Source organism: Plectropomus leopardus, chromosome 19 (genome assembly GCF_026936395.1).
Source record: "Plectropomus leopardus strain MGB_pleo_1.0 chromosome 19, ASM2693639v1, whole genome shotgun sequence".
NCBI classification, from domain to species: Eukaryota; Metazoa; Chordata; class Actinopteri; order Perciformes; family Serranidae; genus Plectropomus; species Plectropomus leopardus.
In genome coordinates, this window is record NC_142194.1 from 2,300,122 (window position 1) to 2,315,999 (window position 15,878).

At 40.4% G+C, this 15,878-nt stretch overlaps 1 protein-coding gene across 1 annotated transcript; it reads left to right on the forward strand.

Moving 5' to 3' along the window:
- The first annotated feature begins 16 nt into the window (after positions 1–16).
- On the forward strand, positions 17–15,847 carry LOC121958734 (protein FAM13C-like). Its single transcript, XM_042507839.2, has 12 exons — positions 17–85; positions 4,161–4,353; positions 6,689–7,010; positions 8,370–8,511; positions 9,051–9,132; positions 9,664–9,727; positions 9,818–9,938; positions 10,233–10,316; positions 10,864–10,959; positions 11,145–11,356; positions 12,025–12,126; positions 12,804–15,847. The coding sequence occupies exons 1-12, from the start codon at positions 71–73 to the stop codon at positions 12,916–12,918; spliced, it is 1,548 nt and encodes a 515-aa protein (XP_042363773.2). The 5' UTR covers positions 17–70; the 3' UTR covers positions 12,919–15,847.
- Positions 15,848–15,878: the final 31 nt, after the last annotated feature.

Consider the following 15,878-nt stretch of genomic DNA (forward strand, 5'->3'; position numbering starts at 1 on the left):
TTTTCTTTAACTTGTATTCTGCAGACTGGCCGCGAGGCGTCAGCGTGTAACCGCCGTGTGCACGGGACCCATGGCGCCGCTGCACGTGAGTGTTAACTTGACTTAAAACTTGTTCATTTTAAATGAACATATTGATGTCATCCACGAATTAATGTCATGTAAGGTTGTAGTTTCAAGAGGAATTACTCTGCAAACACGCAGCTCTATGTAATATGTAGGAAATGACAACAATGACAACAAATGAGTCCAAACTTCTGACAATTAAATGTTGTTTTGCTTTTCGGCAAAGTTTCACACTTCTTCAGCATTACAAACATACTTTTTCTAAATCCAGAGGTTGTACCGAGTAATTCGGCATACATATTGTACACTATAAGCGGCTGTACATTTGATTAATCTGGTATATTTCCTGTTTGACTTGGCGGCCGTGCACCTATTGTTACAGTGAAAGAGCTCCAAATATAGATATTTTTTAAATGTCTTGCTTGGAGGATTGCTATATGTGCCGAATTTACCTTTAGGCCTAAAGTGATTCGAATTTAATCTTTAAATCGTTTTAAAAAGGTATTTTAGTCGCTCACAAACAAAAGTTAGGTAAACTCACGGGATTTCTACAAGGAGTCCGGTGAGCCATTCCCTAATACCTTTACGATATTTAACTTTTTTGCAACCTCTGAAACATCGTCAACGTGATAAAATGACTTTGTCTAAAACGTCAGGTTTTACTGAGTAATTCGGCATACATATTGTACACAATGAGCAGCGATACATTTTATTAGACTGGTATATTTGCTGTTTGCTGCACCTGATGTTACCTTGATGCTCAAATTTTAGGTTGCTTATTTTATTTTTTGTAATTATGATTATTTATTGAAATTTTATTTGGCGGGTTGTTTCTATGCCGAATTTATTCTAAGAGCTAACGTGCTTCCTAAATTATCTTAAAATCATTTTAGAAAGATGTTTTAGTTAAAGAAGACCACATAAATTCACATGATTTCTAAAGGGAGTCTGGCGAGCCATTCCCTGATGATCTTACGTTATCTAGCTTTTCGGCAACATTTCAAACTTCGTCAACGTAACAAACGGGCATTTTCTAAATCTAAAGGTTTTACTGAGTAATTCGGCATACATATTGTACACAATAATAATCGATAATCGGTAATCGATCTGATTAAATTTGTATATAACCTGTTTGATTTGGCTGCAATGCTTTTCACAGTGACATAACTCAGACTGTGAAAATGTCAGTTATTATCAGTATTATCTTTTTTATATGTTCATTGGGAATTTTTTAAATCCCGAATTTATCCAAGGACCCATAGTTAGTCTAAAAATATTTTGAAATTGTTTCAAAACGATATTTTAGTTGCCTACAGACAAGGTTACGTTAATTCAGAGGAATTTTAAATGGAGTCTGGCGAGTCAATCCCCAAATTTCATTAGCCTCATAATGTTTGTTTAACCGTGAAACATTCTCCCTGCAGACAACGTAAACACGTTATAAGCTAATTATTTGTGTGCCGATTTGATAGCAAACACCCAAATGTTAGGGGAAGTATGTCAAACTCAATTTAGGGAGACATTTATTAGTTACACATAAACAAAATAACGTAAATTCACGATTTCTAAAACGAGCTTCGCGAGCCAATCCCAAAACCGCTACCAAAAGAAGCCCCCGCTTTTAAATGACGGCAATTTAACGTCGTTTTGCTTTTTAGACAATTTTTCAACTCGTCAACACAATTATGGGCCTCCTTATACATCTATGGGTTATACTGAAAAATTCGGCTCACATTAAGTGCACTTGACTCTGCAATAAAATAGACTTAATTGGCATTTTGTTTAGTTTGGCTGTTACGCCACTTAATTGAACCAGGGAAGAAACTTCTGCAAAGCAAACATTGCAATTAACGAATCTGTAACGAGAATAGCAGCAGTACCTACCCGTAGTTAATGTTGCAAGGACACAGTAGACGACATTTGCTGGGTTTCTCCCACATTAGTTTTAATTGTTTCTGTGCTCCCATTGGCCCACTAACAGGCCACCAAATTGGTGTTACCTCATCCAAACATGGCTGCCTGCACACACCTTTTTTTCCCCCAGATCTTTATTTACACCAGAGGCACATAACAGTTATAATCATTTCCATAAAAAAATAACAGTGCAACTTTTGAACAAGCCAGGGAGTCTGAAATTAAGGACATCATCCTTAATTTATGAGTTCTTTGATAGTCAAACAAAATTATTTCCCATAAAAATATGAATAGTCTTTGCAGTTTTTTCTCTTCACATATTCTGTTGGGGTGCAGTGCTGTTTAAGTTCAAAGGTAAAACATGAGAGCAGGATTTAGAGGCAGTCCGTTTTAAATTGTTGATGTGAAACTTTTCAAGAATTTTGAGGAGTTATGTAACTGACGTTAACAGACGGCCCACTGAAATCAAAATATAACATAACAAATAATCTAACTAATCTGTACATTAGTGCCGTTTTTCTGTCTGTCTGCACTCAAACCATGGATTATTACAGGAAGCCTGGATACAGCCATGTAGGCGGGGCCACGTTTTTCCTATTACAGCTGTTCAGTGGCAGGTCGAGCAAAACAAACAAACAAAAGCTGTATTTTATAGGTGTAGAATAAGTGCAAAATACCCGGATATACTGGCCCACAGAGCAGGCGCACTAAAGACATAAAGATGAAGTTGGTGAATTTTGTTAGGTAACTTTTTGTCCGCTCTTATTCTCCACCGGTGTCTCCACCAGTGTCTCTGCTGCTTTCATTCTCCACGGGTGTCTCCACGGGTGTCTCCACGGGTGTCTCCACGGGTGTCTCCACGGGTGTCCGCTCCGCTCTCATTATAAATAGGACGTCTTATCGCTCCGTCTCTCATCCAGCTGTGCTCTGTTGCTGATTTAGTGATTTGGCGGCCTGGTGTCCCAGTCTTTCTGCTTTCCAGTTTGAATTATTTTTATTGTGATTTAGAAAATGACTGGGGGGCCAATGAGCGCCTTATTGGGGGCCAGATTTGGCCTGCGGGCCATAAATTGAGTAGCACTGCTGCAGATGAGTCCCTCACATCTGACTCTCTGAGCAGCGGACGACACGCTTTTCAACTGTATTTATTTTATATTTTCATGTAAGTTCGACGAGTATTAATTTTCTCGTTGGCACAGACAGTTCTGACACACATATTGGATGTTGGGGGTGTAACTCCTTCCTCCTCCTCCTCCTCCTCCTCCTCCTCCTTTTTGACCTCCTCCCTTTTTTATGAATGAGACACACACACACACACACACAGTGATGTCAGCAACAAGCCCATCCCCCACTGATGCGGGAAAAACCTCACGATCAGGAAGAGAGCGGCATGTTTCCCGTATGTCTCTCTCCCTCTCTCTCTCTGAGAGGAGTCGGGTGAGCCAACGTCACCTCCCCTCCTCCCCTCCTCCCCTCCGTCCTCCCTCCATCCTCTCTCCTTCACAAGCCTGAGGATGAGTAATCCAAAGAGGGAGGGCGAGAGCGGCGGACAGCTAATAGGAGGCAGAGAGAGAGGGGAGGGGGATACCAGCGCAGCATCATCATCAGTGAACGTGAAGAACGAGAGAATGAAAATTCAAAACCTCTCAGCTCAGTCACACCGGAGATGACTAATTCCTGGACTGTTGCACGCTGAAAACGCCGGGACAAGGCAAGAATAAGGTGAATTCTTTGATGCACAGCACGCTTTGCAGGTACTGGAGCTGACTAATCACTGGTGAGAGGACAGGAAAAGATTTCTGGACTGTTCACTTACATGTGGAGCGTAACAGACTAATCTCTGGGAGAGCTGGACAAGAGGGGAGGCATCGTGGCACTTCACAGGGTGATACCTGACTAATTCATGGAAAGGTGGTTGATCATCACATATTTTGGATTTTGGGGACGGACAACTTCCTTAACAGCAAGCCTCTTTTAATATCCATCTAAGCAAACTGACTATTCAGCGAGTCTCACATGTGGTGTTTCAGAGACTGGGATCTGGCTAATATCTGGAATCGGTGATCTGAAGCATCACCTAACTGCCCAACAGTAACTGCACTGCCTCCAGTATCACAGCTTCCTCCTGGGACCCGGTTAATCTCTGGGTCAGTGTGTCTGGCATGTTCTGCTTCTGCCTGCAGAGTTCTCTGCTGAAGCTCCAGGCGCTGGAGGTGGAGGGGGGCCCCTCTCTGGGTCCGTCCCCTGAGGAGAGCCCCCCTGCCCTGGGCAGCAAGGAGCAGAAGAGCCCCTGCGGGTCGGTGGAGCTCGGAGGGAAGGAAGGGAAGACGCTGGCTCTCTGCCACAGCGTCCCTGCTGACGAAAACAGCCCCCCAGGTAAGTAGCACCTGTATTTCTGTCCACACACCTGTCTGTCCAATAACGTAGGGCAGTGACCCTCAACTTACGGCCAGTGGGCCAAATCTGGCCCCAAAAAGGTGGTGGATGACCTGCCAGTCATTTTCTAATTCACAATAAAAATAAAGTGATTCACACTGGGAACGTTTTTGTATTTCATCAGTATTCATTAGCTGCCAGAGTGAGTAAAACAGCATCAAAATAAAGCTTATGGATCAATAAAGTTAGAGCGGAGGATCCCCCAAACCCCCAGACCGAGGTCCCAGCTGAGACCCCAATGTTTGAAAAGAAATCTTTTAAAATTCTAGACACATCCTGAAATCCTGGAAATGTCCTAAAATCATAGAAACATCTCAAATCCTGGAAAAGGCCTTAAAATGTATTAAAATCCTTAAAATGTATTAAAATCTTTAAAATGTCTTAAAATCCTAAAACTGTCCTAAAATCATATCAAGGTCTTAAAATCCTAGAAATGTTCTACAATTCTAGAAATAGCCTAAAACCTGAGAAACGTTATTCAATTTAGGAAATCTCAGAAATGTCCTAAAATTGTAGAAACATCTTAAATCCTAGAAAGGTCTTAAAATCCTTGAATTTTTTTTTAAATCCTAGAAACATCCTAAAATCTGAGCAATGTCCTAAAATTCTAGAAGCATCCTAAAAGTCTTAAAAAGTCCTTACATCTAAGAAAGGACTTAAAATCCTAGAGGTCTTAAAGAAATTACCTAAAATTCTAGATAAATTGAGAAATCTGAGAAACGCCCTTAAGTCCCAGAAACATTCTTAAAACCTAGAAAAGTCCTGAAACTCTAAGAAACGTCTCAAAATCTTAAAAACATCCTAAAATTTGAGAAGTGTCAAAAAATCCTAGAAACCCCCTAAATTCCTAGAAACATGTTTGGGGCTGCTGCGACTTTTGAAAAAGTGCCCCCCCAAGTAAGTTAAGTATCTCTGGTTTGGTGTCCCTTCCACTCAGTCACATCCACGTCTGATTCCAGGTTTTCGGGAGTACTCCTGCATGTGAAAACAGTTTTTGAATTCTCCAACATAGAGAGACTCCTCACATAAACCTGGCCCGTCCCTGCAGCAGAGAGACGTAAAAACTTTTGAAATTGGTGCTGCACGGTCAGAAAAAACAGAGAAAAAGGACGCTTTTGCTGAAGACGTAAAAAACCTACAACTACCACAATGCACTGGGCTGCACCAGACCAATAAATGCTCCCACTGACATATTTTAACTCATCCCTTTAATGAAATTTCCCTTTAAAGAAGAATTGTTTGCATTTGTGTTGCTCCTGAATTTAAGTTTATTTTAATCGACAAACAGATTTTCCGTGACACGAACAGGTTACGTGTAATCAGACGCTGGTGCACAGACTGACATGATCTCATCACGCTACACGCTAAAAACACTGACTGCCGTCCATGTGGTTCAGACATATTCATCCGTGTTTGTGGTGAGTCTGCTCATTCTGCATGGCACGCCACCAGCACGCCACCAGCACGCCACCAGCACGCCACCAGCACGCCACCAGCACGCCAGCAGCCTCGCTCCGTGTCTGTGTGTGTTCTGCTGCTATTTATAGCGCCGCATGCAGAAGTAAAACACTCTGACACTGACCGAATCTGCTCGACTCATACGCACGTCTCCCTCATCACATTTATTTTTTTGTTGTTTTTTTGTGATCAAATTTTAATCGCTCTGTGCAGAGTAGAATAACAAATCATATAAACATGACTGCATCTCATGCATGTGTCCATATGTTTAGTTTCTAAATATAATAATAATAAAATTATATCAATAATAATAAAAACAATAATCAATAAATCTCATTCCAATTTTCAAAGAATCAATACCAAAATAATAAATCCCTGAAACAGAGCCCCGTTTCATGCATATATGTTTTACAAATGTTGCATTCACTGAAGCTCAAGAAAAAAAAGAAAATTTAGATTTTTAATGACGATGATGAAAGGATGCAGATTAATCCTGTAGTTTTTTGTTTAAAGGTGGTTCTAGCGTTCACGGAGGACGTTCTAGAGATTCTTTAGTTGGATCTAGTCCATTCGGAGGTTTTTATGGTGCTTCTACAGATCCCTGAGGTGGTTGTAGTGATCACTGAGGGTGCTGCAGAGATCCTTTATTTGGTTCTAATGATCATTTCGGACTTTCGAGGTCATTAAGGGGTTTCTCAGGACCCTTAAGATGATTCTGTACGACATGTTTCAGGAGAAGATTTAAAGTTGTTGACAGATGTTCACAGAACTTGAAGGTTCCTTAAACGCGATCACACGTGTTTGTGCGTCTCCTCAGAGCCGCTGACGGTCCTGACCCGGCCTCCGCAGTCTCCCAGACACCAGCCGTTTGCCTCCATCCACCCCGGCCAGCAGCCCCTGACCCCCGACGCAGTCCCGCCCCCCAGCCCTCACCACTCCCCCTACTCCCCGCAGAGGAGCAGCCCTGGAGGCGAGGGGGGAGGGGGAGGAGAGGGAGGAGGCGGAGCTCTCCTGCAGCTCCTGGCGGGCGGCCCCAGCCCGCTGCCCTCCCCCCGCTGCTCCAGCCTCAGCCACAGCCTGAGGTTCAACTCCGACCCCGACACGGCGCCGTCGCCGCCCTGCAGCCAGCAGTACATACAGTCAGTCTCCCCTGTCTGTCTGTCCGTCTCACCTGTCTGTCCATCTCACCTGTCTGTCTGTCTCACCTTCCTGTTCGTCTCACCTGTCTGTCTGTCTCACCTGTCTACCTGTCTGTCTCACCTGTCCACCTGTCTGTCTGTCTCACCTGTCTACCTGTCTGTCTCACCTGTCTACCTGTCTGTCTCACCTGTCCACCTGTCTGTCCACCCTGAGCAGTCCCATGTTTAGTTGTCTGACTCAGGATCAGATTTTATGGATTAAATCTCGAAAAATGTGTTTTTATTCTTATTTTATTGACGTGTTCAGTTGGCACGGATGTTAAACTGTCCACATACTTTTGGCCGTTATGTTTTTTGGTCACTAAGAGGACGTTGGCGGTTGAGTAAAACTCCATTTTCTCAGACATGTTTTTCATGTTGCTCTAAAGCTATCGTGTTCCTGGTTTTGAGTGACGGACGACAGATTTCTGTTTTCATGGAAATCCAACGACTGGTCTCAGATCAGCTGCTCAAACGTCCTCTTACGTGATTTCTGGGTGTTAAAGTATTTTAAATAAAATCCCGTCAGAGTGCAGCACCGTCCGTCCGTCTGTCTGTCTGCTGCATTAATACGTCCTACAGCAGGGACACTCAACACGAGGGCCACACAGGAGGCCAGGGGCCAGTCACAGCAGACCATATGTCTGTAGGACTTAAGGACATTTTTAGGTTTTTAAGATGTTTCCAGGATTTTAGGACATTTTTAGGATTAAGGGACATTTTTAGGATTCTACAATATTTTAAGATTCACAGACATTTTGGGGATTTTTTAGATGTTCTCAAGATTTCAGGACATTATCAGGATTTTGGGATGGGTTTTTTCTAGTATTTTCGGACGTTTCTAGGATCTTAGGACTCCTCTGGGATTTTAGGGGATTTTTAGGATGTTTCTGGGATTTTAGGAAATTTCTAGCGTTTTCGGGGATTTTTAGTTTATTAGGACATTTCTAGAATTACAGAATATTTTCTTGGATTTTAAAGATGTTTCAGCGATTTTAGGACATTTCCAGGATTTAGGATGTTTTTAAGATTTTAGGACATTTTTAGGGTTTTATGAGGTTTTTTGGATTTTAGGATATTTCAAAGATTTTTGGACATTTCAGGGATTTAAAAACATTTCTAGGATTTAGGGATGTTTCAAGGATTTTAGGACTTTAAGGGCTTAGCTAGGACCTCTGTTGGGGGTGCGAGCCACAAGTTGAGTATGTCCTGTAAAACCCATCCTCCTCCTCCTTCTTCTTTTTTGATCATCACGTCAAGATAATTGAAATATAATTCTGCACGTGTGCTTCTAAACTGTCTGTCCCTGTTTGTGTCCAGGTGTCGGGGTCGGGACCGGGCCGAGGGCTCGGAGGACCCAGAGTGTCCCTCCTCCATCGCGTTCCTCACCAGACAGATCCAGATGCTGAAGAAGAGGGTCCGCAGGTTTGAGGATCAGTTTGAGCAGGAGATGAACTACAAGGTACAAGCAGCTGACTGCAGAGCACAGTTACGACAGACAGGGTTCGTACGGTCATTAAAAACCTGGAAGAGTCATGAAGTTTGCAAATGGCAATTTCCAGGCCTGGAAACGATTTAGAAAACAAAATGTACCCTGAAAGTTTTTGAAAATGTATGAATGTATGTATGTACAAACCTGTATAATAACAAATGATGTGTTCAAGGAATGCTGGAAATTTAAAAATCCAACAATAGTTGCAAGAAAAGTTTCTGGCTGTGATAAATGTAATTTTGGTGATTTTTCTAAAGAAGTTTTTTTTTCTTTTAAAGTAACCAAAAATTAAAGTTAAGTTTAAAAACGGTTACATTTTAAATGAAAATATCCATCTGCATGTTCTACATTCAGTTAAACTATCAGTTCAGTTGTTTAATATTTAGTGTTCTGAACTGAATGAATTTGTTCCTTCAAGTGTTTTAAAATCATTACGTTCATGATTTTAAAAAGGTTTTTCGTCCTGTTCTGTGGAGAAAATGTTAATGGTGTGTTTCTTTGTTTCTCAGCCGTCCCACAACGATAAATATTCCAACCCAGAGATGATCAGAGTGATGGGGGAACTGGCGAAGGCTCGCAAACAGCTCAAAGGTAAAACTATCAGCCTGATGTGTTCATGTCTCTGTTGACAGATTTAAAATATTTGGCCTTCAGCGTTTGCTGATTAAAACCTCCATTTTTTTTAAAGAGGTCTCCGATTAAGAAAAATTAAATCCTGGGCCCCAACTAATTTGTAGAACATATTAAAAGTTGTCTTTTTTTAATTATTATAAAATATTTTTAATATATTTTGTATTATTATTTTATAGAATTATTGTTTTATAATTCCAATTTCATAATAACATACAAAATAGAAAACTAACAATATAATAATACAAATAATAAAATACATCACCAAAATACATTAAAAGAGCATGTTAAAAAAATTAATACATAACATTAATACATATAATATATGATAAAATATAGATGAAATATGACATATATCAGATAAAATTAAGTAGATTTGTTGTAGACAGTAAACAATAAATGCAAAATGAATAATGGAAATGGGAATGTAGTAAATGTACATGCATAATGGGTAGTAAAGAAGACATTTTGTTTTGTGTGTGTCCTCTGCAGAGATGAGACTCAGACAGTCTGTGTTTGAGTCGAAGGAGACGGACGGAGCAGAGAACACCTGCAGGTAACAGCAAAACGGCAACACACTGACTGCACATGGACACAGCGTGGTCCTCAGGTCAGATCCATCAGTCAGCGTCAATCTGTCCTGCAGGTACGTCTCCGGCCAGCAGGGGGCCCCGGACCACAAACCCACTCTTGAGGAGACGGTGGAGTCTCTGTTTAGACGGCTGAAGGAGAAGAGACAAGCTCTGGGTCTGCCGGAGAACATGAAGGTCACTGAATGCATCCTCACTAAACCCCGTGCATTTTCTGCTCCGTCTGACTCCCCGTTTTTTTATTTGGCGTTGCTATGACGGACGTCTCTGCAGCGCGTGTGTGTGTGCATGAGCGTAACTTTTTAACAGGGTAACTAGTAAATTGTAAGCTATCACATTTCACACTTAATCTTCCCAACACAGGTCGTAACATCAACACTGACGTGCACTGAAAGGCAGAACAAGCTAACGCTTCCTCACCAAACTCTTCTTTTGTTTTTGCTCCGTTTTGTTCCCCCTCTGTGTGTGCAGGAGATGACTCAGGCTCAGATGGTGCTGGAGAAGATCACTCTACAGAAATGTCTGCTCTACTTCGAGAGTCTGCACGGCCGACCAGTGAGTCCAGCTGTTCACGTACAGTTACAGCGCAATCTAGAGGATGGTGCAAGAAATCATATCAGAACAGAAATACACAAATAAACATAAAAAAGTAGTCATGAAAATAATATTGTGTTTCTGCAAGAGGCACTTTATGGTAACTCTATAGCTTTATAAGGGATAGTTCACCCAAAAAGGAAAATTCAGTGATTACCGACTCACCCTCATGCCCATGGAAAGTCAGGTGAAGTTTATAGTCCACAAAACACTGAGTCCCCATTAAGGCGTTGCACTCATTTCCCAAACAACTGAAGTAAATAGTGACCAGGGTTCAAACATAAAAAAACATACAAACAAAATAAAACCAAAAAATGTCTCCATACTGCTTGTCCAAAGTACTCCAAGTGTCCTGAAGCCCAAACGTGCCAAGTTGTTTTGAAAAGAGTCACTGGCCTTATGATTTTAGCCTTTTTGTAGCCTGGAGCTCCTAGTGTGGGAGCTGTGTTTTAAGTGAACTATCCCTTTAATCAGTTGTCCCCTGTCTGTCTGTCTCACTGTCTCTCAGGGAGCGAAACAGGAGAAGAACCTGGTGAAGCCTCTGTACGACCGATACCAGATGATTAAACGTTTACTGTGTGCCAGCCCGACGATCCCCACTATAGTGAGAAACACACACGCACACACACACACACACACTCACATTATTTTTGTGGTTTTGTTTTTGGGCTCGGTTATGTATCACTTTATGTTCTGGATTAGAAAAGATCTTGTTGTTGTTCCTATGTTTAGTTTTCTTTTGTTCATCGCTGTGACCGCAGAGGTTTCTGTCGTTCCTCTGTCTCTCAGGAGGAGGAGGACGGCTCTGATGAAGACTCCACGAGCTCCACAACACTCGATGAACCTCCCGTCCCGCCGCTTCATAGAGCGGCACGACCTGTGTCCGGCGAGGAGGACAGCGACCGAGACAGCGACCCAGCCTTCGTGTCCCCATTAGATGAGGTGAAGGCCGTCCATCAAAAACCTGCTCTCACCATGGCCAACCTGCACGAAGCATCCAGGTCTGTGTCTCTGTGCGTCCTCGCGGGCGATAAACGTGGCCAGAGGCATCATGTCTTCAAGTTGTCCATCCGTCCATCTCTGTCTCATGATATCTCGAGAACGCATTGAGGGAATTACATCGATGAACTGATTCAAATTTGGTTGTCAAGTTCAATATGACCTTTCGTCAATGTGATATCTCAAGATTGCCTTTTAGAAAAAAATTCAAATTTGGCACAAATGTCCATGTGAATTCAATTATGAACTGACAAGAATTAAGGGGCCATGGGTTACTGTGAAATTGCATTTGTCACTTTCTGGTGAATAAAATATCACCACACGAAAATGTCGAAGGAATTTCTTCAAATTTGGCACAAACATGCATTTGAGCTAAACGATAAACTGATTAGAATTTGGTGGTCTAGGGTCACCGTGACCTTGCATCAGTAAATTTCTCGTGATCATAAAATCTAAAAAGTCACATGGGAATATCTTTTGATTTGTTAGAATTTGACGGTCACAGTTCAAAGGTCAAGGTCACTGTAACTTTGCTTATGTCACATTCTTGTGACCACCATATCTCGAGGAAACATCTCCAAATTTGGCACAAACATCCGCTTGGACATGTTTTTACAGACATGGTTGGAAACTTTAAGTGCAACATGGCTCTGTCCTCCCACCAAACCAGGTCTCAGCTGCTGGAGTGTCTGCGGGAAACGAGGGCAGAGAAGAAGACCAGGCGTAAAGTTCTGAGAGAGTTCGAGGACGAGTTTTACCGTCAGACCGGAAGGTGAGAGATGAACCAAGACCTCAACCTGTGCAGGGGCAGATTTAGGTGATTTGGGCACCAGCATTTAAAGTTAAGTAAAAATAAAGAGGTAATATCAGTGCAATCTGCTTAAATTGTCTTAAAATCTACCCAAGGTGGAGCCCGTTTGTAATAATAATTTATATTATATATATATATATATATATATATATGTTCTAATTTATTTACTGCTTATATTAAATATTCATCTGACTCATATTTTAAATGATCAGACTTTTCGGTGTAAAATCTGAAACTGCAGAGCTCCCTGATGAATAAGCCAACTTATAACTTATAATGTGTTACAAATGATTATTTCATAATCAGACATGTTGAGTTGACATTTAAAGGTTCTGCTGCCTCAGCCTTACTTTATTCTTTTTAAGAAAAAACATTGATACATTTTTCATAACATTTTATTTCAAAGATATGAAATTAGGGATGTTGTTAAATAGTTTGTTAGTTTTGTAGAAAATACACCAAGAGCAGTTTGTGGTTGATGTGGTATTGTCAAAAAGCTTCTCTGGAGTGCCACAAGGATCTCTACTGAGCCCGTTGCTTTTTTCTATGTTTATTTAAATGATACAGTTATATATACAATCATTTTGTTGTATTACTTTCTTTAAGGTTTTACTGATACTGTTATGTTTTACCAACAGAATCTGCCAAAAAGAGGATCGTACTCCAATAAAGGAGGAATACCAGGAATACAAACAGCTCAAGGCAAAACTGCGTCTGCTGGAAGTCCTCCTCAGCAAACAGGAAGTCCCTTAAACCACGTGAGACAAAACTGAAGCTCCCGAAAACACCCCAAAACTATTCCAGTGATTATCTGAGAGGAAAATGGGGCTTTTATATGTTCTTGTTTAGAGAAGAGGAAGTGTTTGAGCTGAGATCAAGCGTTTTCCTTAACATTATTTAACCCTTTAAAACCTTGGTCAACATCACTTTTCTGATGCTTAGTAGTAGTATAAAGTATTTAAAGCTTTGAAACGGGATTTCTTTCAAAAACATGGAAAAAAGGCTAACAGCAACTTGGCATAAAATGTCCCGCAAATTGCAAAAAAATATATATATATTACAAGGTGACAAGAAAATGGCCTACAGCTTTGCTAAAAGGGAAATAGAAAACGTTTCAATAAAAAATTATCAAAGAACTTGGGGAAAAATATCAAGAAAACCAAATTTATTGTTATTCTAATAACATATTTAAAATTTGATCACCAGAAAAACTATTCACATTTATTATTTTTGCTAATTCAGGTAATTTTCTTGCATTTTTTACAATTTTCTTGCTACTGAAGTTGCTCATAGCCTTCTTTTCATGGTTTTGAAAGAAATCAAGACAATTTGCTTAGGTTTCAAAGGGTTAAAAATATTTCAGCTATGTTAGCTGCGAAGCTCCAAACCTAATAATATCAGTCAGTTGGTTGTAGCCTGACCGTCTTTTATTTCATTATTTAGTGATTTTCAAAAGGTTTAGGAGCCGGTACTTTATCGTTTGTGACGTCCATCAAGGAATACATACGGCAAATATGAAAGTAGAGTCAGCAGCTGTTTAGCTTAGCTTAGCATAAGGCCTGGAACTAGCTGTTTCCAGTGGCTATGTCTCTGCTAATGTTATGGTAGCATGGTACATTAATGCTATGAACATGCTTAAAACGTAACGTACAAAATGTTTAATGGTAACACTCTAACATTGGACTGATGTTAATGTTGTGTGGACATGTTACCTCAACAGCATATATGATGTTTACCTGCGAAATGTTTCAGTCCGTTATTAGCTTAGCCACAACTTGACACTGCTATGCTATAAGTGTTATGCTAACATTAGGCTAGGCACAACTTGACTTAACTCAGCTGTATTTTTCAGAACGTAGCTAACATACCATAATATGGTGGTTACCACAAGAGAGGGCGTTCATATCGGCTTTTCTCGTGAACACAAGCCCATTTGAATGCAGCAATGGAACCGAACCTAACATTAGCATGTTAGCACAACATTTAGCATGTTAAGGTAGCCTGCTAACATTCAAATGGATATGTTTTGCCTTCATTTTATAAAGCTGCTGACATATCAGTCGAAGCTCAGTCTTTTTTAGTATTTTTGCATATTTTGAACAATAACAGAACTCTGACTACTTCCTCTTCAAACTGTAAAACCTGTAAATACTCCAGAAAAGTTTTATAAAGTACAAAAAGATATCCGTATGCTGATGCACCAGTGGAAACTTGTATACCAGCATCCTACGGTGTGTATCAATTTACCTGCATCCTCAAATCTGAATTTTGTACAGCTGCAGTTATTCCAGTCTGCAAGGATGAAGACGTTAAAATTAACTTCGAATATGTGTTTCCTCCATCTTGTTTGAGTTACTGGACCAAAAAGTTTTTTTTTATATGGGACTAAATGTGTGTGTGTGTCGATCTGAGAGCACTTTAATCTGTCACCGGGGTTTTGCAGCATGAAGATGAGAGTTTATTTATGAATGGGACAAAGAGGCAATGAACAAATTATCGTTGGTATTTTGTATGTCACAATATTATGGAAAACAACGACATGAGATGGATGCATCTGTATTTATATCATAGCACTTTATGTCGAAAAAGGGAGAGTATTTTTATCCAAAGTCATATGTTTAATATGCAATATGGTCCGCTTTTAGAGATCAGCGCTGGTGTCTGTGAACTTTGTACGAAATTCACGAGGTCACATCACGGGCTACGATGTAGCTGATGTGTCATCGGGGCTTCCAGGGTTGACAGACTGCAAGATCTGCGATTGGCTGCTTGTGTTTTCCCGACATGTTTGTGATGGGAGTTTGTTAAGGTCAGGTTGCAACAGTATGACACTTTAAGGATACGATAAACATCTCCGAAAATACTGCAGCATCACGGTATCACATAATTACTATTGTCATTTACAAAAAGGTTCCCTCACTTTGTCGTGGACAAAATTTCAGTACTTTTTCATAACTTTTCAAAGATTCAATATTTACTTACTGTACAAAAGCAAATGTACGTAGTATGATAACCGTCAAATTTCAAACCACAATATCCTTGAAACCGTAATATCGCTGCGATCCTAGTTCAGAGTGAAGACGCCATTCGTATTATTGTATTACTGTTACTGTGCGGAATATTAAACACATGCGTCTCATGTTGCGGAGGTGAAATCTGATGCTCACCTTTAAATCAAAGCCTATGTTTAATCCTTTACAGTCCATTATAAATCCAAATTAAATCCTAAACTTTTTACACTCACCTTCCACCACGATATCCTCTCTGAGAAGAAAAAAAAAACTGCATTTTTATCACAACAAATTGAGAAAACTTGAGAAACGTAATGTCAAGTAGATGGAGTTGAGTTCGGTCACCAGAGAGCGCACACCTGGAAATATATGAGATGAAATGTTTTGTGTATCCCTGACGTCGGTGACTCGCAAAATCTTTGCAACTGAGGTGAAACCATATGAAGGTTTTGTGCCCTGAATTGTTGAACTTTAGTTTCATGTCAGTGTTGATATTATAATCATGCCTGAACTCATGCTGTGATGGTTAAAAACGTTCCCTGTTGTTGTGCTGTTCTGGTCTGCTTGACAAATTTCTATACAGATGAGATTAAAATAAATATTTTTGCTATCAACACAATTTTGTCATTTTATTGGTAGAATACTTATGTATTTACACTCAGTATATTTAAATTTGACTGGTTTTAGTGTAAAATATTTGAC

Bases quoted from the DNA above. Each gene is read 5' to 3' on its own strand.
- LOC121958734 (XM_042507839.2), top strand. The intron at 7,011-8,369 runs GTCAGTCTCCCC...GTTTGTGTCCAG, and splicing joins TGCAGCCAGCAGTACATACA to GTGTCGGGGTCGGGACCGGG. The intron at 11,357-12,024 runs GTCTGTGTCTCT...CCACCAAACCAG, and splicing joins AACCTGCACGAAGCATCCAG to GTCTCAGCTGCTGGAGTGTC.